The 7,741-nt window shown below is 47.7% G+C and overlaps 1 protein-coding gene across 1 annotated transcript in view; it reads left to right on the plus strand.

The window, feature by feature from the left end:
• The first annotated feature begins 6 nt into the window (after window positions 1-6).
• Window positions 7-7,741, plus strand: part of ALDH1A3 (aldehyde dehydrogenase 1 family member A3) — a 33,315-nt gene continuing 25,580 nt past the window's right edge. The window contains exons 1-2 of the mRNA XM_005424228.2: window positions 7-105; window positions 3,464-3,568. Coding sequence (XP_005424285.1) covers window positions 7-105; window positions 3,464-3,568 — 204 coding nt within the window. The remainder of the gene's footprint in view (window positions 106-3,463; window positions 3,569-7,741) is intronic.

Genomic DNA, 7,741 nt, shown 5'->3' on the forward strand with positions numbered 1-7,741 from the left:
GGGGCCATGGCAGCCCTCAACGGCGCCGTGGAGAACGGGCAGCCCGACAAGAAAGTGCCTCCGCTCCCGCGGCCCCTGCGCAGCCTGGAGGTGAAATACACCAAGGTGAGCCCGCCAGGCACGGGGCGCTGGGCGGCGGGTGGGCTTTGCCGTGCTGTCCCCGATGTTCGGTGGAGTCAGTGTGGTGGTGAGGTGTTATATTTTTAATACAAAATGTTTGCCCTCAGTGTTGTTTTTCTTAGCTTCTTTTATTCCTTCTGCTGCCTGAGACATTAGGGTTATGGGGGTTTGAGGTTGAGCAAGCAGATGACAGTGGCGTTTGTAATGGAGCAACACTTGCCCCAATCCCTAATGCCCAAAACCTATTTTTGTCTTTTTAATAAAATAACTCCTCCAAAGCTGTTGCTCTGCCCCAGGCGCCCTGGGCTCCTCTCCATGGCTGTGGTGCCTCACACCATCTTCCCCTCCCAACCCACCCGTGAACGCCTCCAGATCCCCGCTGGCGCTCAGCAAAATCCGATTTGGATGGGGTGAGCCTGGGCAGGGCGAGGAAGGTTTTATCCCTCAGAGCCGCTTGCTGGGGTCGTGTTCAAGCGTCCTTGACCCGCAGCTCCCCTGTGGGGAGGGGGCTCTGTGCCAGTGGTGGGTTTGGGTGGTGGTGAGCCCAGGGCCGGTGTCTGGCAGGACTGGGCCTTGGGGAAGGCTCTGCCATGAGACTGCAGCATCCTGCAGCCCCAGAGAGGAGCAGTGCCCATGTTGGTGGCTCTTCATCCCAGCTCCATGGCCTCCCCACGGGATGAGGAGTCGGACACTGAGCCCACACAAACCCTCACCTCTCCGTTCTCCATTGAGTTTCCCTGTAAACAGCCGCTCCTGACCTTTTGGTATAAACCAAAGGCTCCTGAGCTTGATATCTGTGTCCCTCAGAGGTGGGGCTGGCTTGAAGCTGAGTAGGGCTGCAGAAATCCCTGCTCCCAGTGCGGCTGTAGCTCTGCGATCGCTGAGTCGCTTTTTGTTCCACAACAGCCTGACCTGCTGCTTTGGGCAGTGGGGAGAGCGTCAGGCTGGTTACTGCTGAGGAGCCTCGGCTGCCATAATTTCAACTTTGTGCCTGGACTAAAAGAGCTGCAGGGGCTGAATGAGTGTGTTACTGTTGCATTTTTGTGTTGAGTATTAAGAAAAAACAAAATTTGAAGCTCATTCCCTTGTAGCGAGGAGTGAACAGCGATAGCTTATCCGGCGAGGTGTTGATTTGAATTATGCATCCAAAGTGTACTGAAAGATTAGCAATTAGGAGTAATCAGTGGACTAGATTAATTTTTTAACATCCGAAATTTATCTACTCTTTATTTGTCAGATAAACTTGTCATTTAGCAGCAAATTGGGTCTGCAGCTGCTGGTTGCAGAATGGCGTAATGCAGCACAAACAGCTCTTTCCTGCATCCAAAATGGACACGGCCATTTGAGTTCTTCTTAAACATCCAAATGTTCTGGTTTTTGTTATTTTTATTGTTGTGAACACTTTTAAACACTCCTTAGGGATCTTATCCTGCAGCCGTGTGTGTTTTCGAACACGCAGTTTATGCTCCACAGTTTTGCCAGAGACTGTGAGCACTGAAAGAGTCAAGGTTGTATCTTTAAAGTGGAAACCAACACAAATTAAAAGTGTGAATTTGATGTTTGGTCTGATGCTCCCGGTGCATCTGAGAAAATAATGGGCAGCAGTCAATTTTCATAAAACTGTGAGGGGTTTTGTGCAAGCTCTGAGTTTCACCAGATGTTTACAGCTGACAGCACGGTTCCCTCTGCTTAGAGGAGATTTTTATTTTTGGTTCTACCAGTTATGGGGCTGGGGGAGAGGCAAAGTTTTTCAACAAAGATCTTTCTTATACAGCAGCTTAGTGCTTGTCATGGGTGTGTGATGGAAGTGATCTGTCCACAATTCCTTGTCTCAAATTCTGGCTGTGAAGCATGAACTGTGGATATACTGTTCAATTTGATTTCAACTCCTGGCACCAAGGACTCGTGATATGTGGTGGATTCCCAGAATGATGCCAGTGTATATGTTACATTTAAAACAGCCTGATCCTGTCACTCTTGTGTTTTACTGCTTTAGTAGGAACATCACTTTCCCACAGAATTAGTGTTGAATGCAAAGGAAAAATCAGTATCCTTCCCCAGTCCTTAGTTTGTGAGCATATACCTGGTACCGTAATTTTATGGTTCCTGTCATATTTCCCACATTTATAATACGACTTTTCTTCATTAGGGAAATAAAGAAAAACTGAGGTTAAAATATATAAATGTTAAATGTAGCGCTTGGATAACAGAGGTATTTTGGGAGCACTGGTGTCCTAAACGGGAGTTAATATTTCTAACATTGTATCTTTTCTTGTTACTTCCTTGGCAACATTTTTTGTGAAATTTTCTTTTTCTCAGCCTGTGTGAAACAGGTGAGTCCAGCAGTGCAGCTTCTACACCAATTACACTTTGGATGCTTTATGCAGAAATAATGAGAAAAAGTCCTTTCAGGAACAAAAGCTGCCCAAGGAAAGAAAACTATGACCCAAAGCAGTGGGAATTCCGAATGTAAGAGATGCAACATTAATCTCCTGGTGGTGTGTAGAGACTCATAAACAAGATTGCAAATGTGGATGGCTTCCAAATAAAAGTACTAGCTTACAGCCACTAGCAGGCTACTAATAAAGATTACTTCATCTAATCTTATTTAAAGTATATCTATAAAATATAACACTGCCAAGTCAGATCACAGCGTGGATAAGATGCATGTTGAATCAATTAATTGTATATAGGTATTCATGTTCTGTTTACAGTGAGTAACAACACTCCAGTATTTAATGCATTTTCAGTTACGCAACGCCGGGACTGTTTGTTCTTGCTCTGGAAATGCAATATTTTGAAACACTTAAATCTTGTCACAGATGACTCCAAGTGACGTGGGAGGCTTGATCTGGCCTGTGACAAGGCATGGTGGGGTAGAGCCGAGCCAGAACCCTCCTCCTGCAGACACTGCCAGAGGGGGAGCAAGCTGTGGAGGTAGCCCAGGGCAGGGCACCAACAGCCAAGTAATAATTGTACAGCAACACGGAGCAGGGGGCTCCTTCTGCCTCAAGCATACAATTTCTCTTGGGGTCTGCTTGCTGTTCCCATGGAGATGCAGTTCAAAAACTGCCCATTTCTCACTGCCAAATCCCAGTGTTGTTCTCTGTGGGACCTGTGCTCTGCCTTCCTCTGGCTCAAAACTTCCTGGGTGCACAAGGTTTATAGAAATGCTTCTGTATTGCAAGCAGTGTCCCTTGGAGAGAGCCTGAGCACACTTGACTCTGCCATGGATGGAAGTTGAAGAGCCTCTGGACCTTTGAGGAGCACTTGTGGGTTTTTTTGTCTATAGAAGTTGTTTTTCTTTCTCCTGCCCATCCCACTCCCCTTGCTCTCTCTTCAGATATTTATTAACAACGAATGGCACGAGTCTACAAGTGGAAAGAAGTTCCCCACCTACAACCCTTCAACTCTGGAGAAAATCTGTGACATTGAGGAAGGAGATAAGGTAAGTGTTGTCGGACAAGCAGTGCAAAAGACATTTTCCAGGGGATTTCTTTTTGTAGAGAAGCACACGGAGGAAAAGCTGGCTTTTAACAACAACATCCATCTGGCCAGCCTGAGCTGGAGGTCTGGGACACTGGATGTGCTGCTCAAGAGTTACATGGGCTGGGTGGCACCAGTCCTGTCCAGCTTGTCAGAAGCACTTTCCCTGGTAGGAATTGGCTGCTGAACACTCTCAGAGGAATGAGATTGAGCATCATTCTTGTGCCATAGACTGGAAGGAAGTAGCCAGCCTGAGGAAATAGCAATGATGGTGTGTGCTCACCCCTGACAGGATTTGGGCCCTGTGTTGGGGGTGGTTTATACCCCAGCTGCAGTGCAGCCTGTTGGAGACACTGAACTGAAACTCCCCCCTTTTTAAACACAAATAACCTGAGTGCTTGGGGGAATTCAAATTCGGTCATGCAAACATTGACCACTTGCTGCTGGAGATGTGGTGCTGCTTTTCTAGCTGGTATTGTGGGTTCTGGTCTCCTGCACAAATGTGGCAGCTCTCACTAAAACCAAACCAGTATCTCAAAAGCTTTAGTAGTCTCTAATGTGCTGTAGAGTAATCTGAGATGTTACTGCTTGGGTTTGGTAACAGCCTGAGGTGAGGAACAATCACATGTGACACTTTTTTTGTCCAAAACAGCTCATCATGTATGGGCCAACTGGTCTGACCTATGGAAAAGAGCTGGGCCAACATCTGGCTTTGTGCAGGAAGTCATGGGAAGGTGATTCACAGCTGCTGTGCTGTGCCAGGGCTTTGGTAGCTCATTGCTGTGGGCAGTAAGTGATGGGCAGCGTGGCCATTTCTGCCTGCACTGACTTCTTTTTCTTGGTATTTACGCTTATCCAGTGCTTGTGAGGCAGCCTCCAAGACTTACTGCCACTGGGGATCTGTGCATCCATGGGGCAATTACACACTGAGGCAGAACCAAACATTATGTGTCATTTCTTTATCCTGACTGGGTAGGACACAACTGTGTTTAATTGCAGTGGCATGTAAACAGTGGAATTGAAGCTAACTCTGATGCAACTGTATTTTGATAGGCAGAAACCATGACGTGGTTATTGTTCCCTGAGCTAAGTGTCTTCTCAAGCAGCTATTACATGTGCAGTTTGTGCTTGCTTCTCAATGTTGGCTAAAGAAAATTGTTATACAGAACTAACAGGCCAGTTTCGCCTCCTTGAGATCTGTCTGAATTCAGCTTCTAGCTTGCAGGATGGTCACTGTAAACTTTTCCAGCCACTGAAGATCTCTTCCCCTGAGTACTCAGTACATGTGACTGATTTCTTAGTGGAAATTGCAGCCAAAAATGTAAGCTAGCTGTGCTTTGGGTGCTGAAAGCCTCTTCTACATCACACCTTTTAAAAAGAATATTTTGCTCTAACTAAGATTTTCCAAGAAACTGAGTGGGGATTAGATCTAGATTAATTAAAAAGAGTACTGGGTGACAACCATCCCCAGGTAGCTGTTTGCCTTCTGCTGACACTTGACCACGTCCCACCCTCTTCTGGCAAACCAAGGTCCCTGAGGCTTCCCTTGCTCTGGTTCATCCCCTCGTGGGGCTCTAACTCCAGTCTGCTGGAGTCACCACGGGAAGTGGTGAGTGGTGCTCAGTGGTGCCTTGTCCCCTTGTGCCACTGTACTTCTGTGCTGGCCAGTGCCACTGCAGGGGTGGCAGCTCCTGCTGCTGCCTTCACCTGTGCTCTGCCAATGTTGGGCTGGGAGCAGAGCTCCCCTTCCCAAGCCCTGAACACAAACCTGCCCCTCCCTGGCCACGCAGAGTGTTTTGCTTAGGCTGCACGTGAGGGGTGGAAATTTGGCAGCCGATATCTCAACGATGACAGTTTAGTCTGGTGCTGAAACTTGGCCAATGCTTTATAAGCCTACAAGCAAAGGTTTTGTTGTCTGTTCTTTAGTTACAGAATTGTCCTTGATGGGACAGTTGAGGGATAAAGAGAAGCCTGTGTGGAAAAAGACACCCTGAAAATAAAATGGTGGATGTTTCCACTGGATGCTGGAATACACCTGACAAATAAAACTTAGTGTCCAACTGTTTGCCAGGTTGATTATGGAAAAGGAGTAACTCTGGTGCTGTCCCTAACGCTTGGAGACAGGCTTTTTCCTTCTAGCAGTTTGCTGACATCCATCTAGGACAGGGGAAAAGTGCTCCTTCCTCAAAGCAGTGCCCAGCTCAGTTGCTCAGAGCATGGGCAGCAGGTCCACAGCTGTGACTGTCATGTCTCTGTCAGGATCATTTCTAAACAGTTCACTCTTGTGTGGATCTTTGAAGGGTTGTGAGAGGGATTTGTTCACAGTCACCCTGTCCCCTTCAGACTGAGGTAAGACCACAGCAGACTCGCAGTGCCCTCAATAATGATTTTGGACATTTCAGGCTGTTAGGATGCTGTTTGGAACTTAAAGCAATTCAGTGTGTTTGCAGGGGAGCAGGTCAGGGAAGCTCTTCTAACTGAAAAACTGTGACATGCTCATGCCCTTTGTCAGAAGAGTGCCTTTCCAAAGATGTGCACTTCTTCTTTTTGAAGAAGTCAGTAGGTGAATTGAAGAAAGAGGGTCCCCAGTGGGTGTGCTCCGTTCCTGGCACATCTCCTCACTTGGAGCACTCTGGGGCACCCTGAGATTGAAGCAGAGCATGGCTTTTTTGCAGGTGTTTTCCCCACTCACAGAGCCAGTGGGGTGATGGTCTTCACTGTGCTCTGCGGCCTGTGCTGGGGCAGGAGAGAGGAAAAGAGGATGGGAAAGAAAAAAGGAGCAGCAATGAGCAGGACTTGAGGTAGAAGAGGAAGATGGACGAGGCAGCTCAGAACAAAGAACAGTGTTCAGTTTGTTCAGGGGGGAAGGTATGTGATTGTGTAACTGGGGCTTGTATCATAATTCAAACACCCCAGGTGGCTATGAAGGTTTGCAGGCATTTCCCAACACTGTAAAGACTTTGCAATCTTAATATTCTTAGTGGAACTTTTTATGTAATGCTCAGTAAATCTGTTAGAGATCCGAGTGGAGCACCAGGATGCGTGGATCTCCTCCTGCTGTGGTTTTGTGCACCACAGGGTGTTCCTGGCACCTTGACAGCTCAGAGTCACTTTGTCACGCCTTGTGCCTACCTATTGCAACATGCCTGCAATGAACATGCCATTCAGACTCCCCTAATGCCTAGTCATAACAGGATGGATTAAGAATGGCATTTCAGCCTTCCTGAAGGATTTCCTTGTTTTTGCTGGTCTCTCAGGCCTATTGAGGCTGTGCAGAAAGGCTCTCAGGATATCACTTGGTGGTGCTACCCTGAGGGTGTTTAGGGGAGAGCCTGTGTGACAGTGACTGCAAGCTCTGAGCCAATATTTGTACCCAGAATGTCTGAGAAAGATGGTTGTCTTCATTTTTGTCTCTACAGGAAGTGCAGCAGGGCTCAGGTGCTCCCATTTTTAGAGGCTGTGGAAGATCTGGGCATGCACTGGAGTCCTCTGCCCATGCAGTTGTCTCACTCCTGTTCTGAGTGTTAGCGTGGAGGGAAGACCCTCAGCACCAATGGCATTGTGTCACTGCAGACCCAGTTCCCTGCACATCTGTGCTCCCAGCCTGGCTGTAGAACTAATTAATTGCTGCTAAGGAAAGGCTTGTTTAAACCTGACATACTTCTGTTCCTTTTCCTGGTCTGTCACATAAAATATTGCCTTCTTTCAGCTTAAGCCTTCATTCCAGCAGGCAGGATGGGGGATACATGAGTGTGCAGTGGCTGGTGGTGCCTTCTGGCTTTTGTGTTGTGCCAAGTTGAATCCAGATCAGCTCCAGCAGAGTGAGCCATTCAAAGGCCTGTGGTGGCTGTGGGTGATGGCCCCAGGCAGGCCCTGCCTGTCTGTGCTCAGTGGCTCTGGGCACCTCTGCCCCACCAGCATCCCTTGCTGGACCAGAGCCATCCTGTGACAGCACAAGCTTCCTCCAATGGCTTCCCACCAGTGCTCTTCCAGAGGAATGGAACCCTTTTCCTGACAGTATAGGTCAGACTGTTTCAAAGCTGTGACCTCTTGGTAAAGAAATGGAGCCAAATTTAATGTAAGGTGCCATTGCCTTGGGTGGTGACTTGCAGTTTTGACCATGAAGGCAGCATGT

The sequence above is a fragment of the Geospiza fortis genome, unplaced genomic scaffold, assembly GCF_000277835.1.
Source record: "Geospiza fortis unplaced genomic scaffold, GeoFor_1.0 scaffold2, whole genome shotgun sequence".
NCBI classification, from domain to species: Eukaryota; Metazoa; Chordata; class Aves; order Passeriformes; family Thraupidae; genus Geospiza; species Geospiza fortis.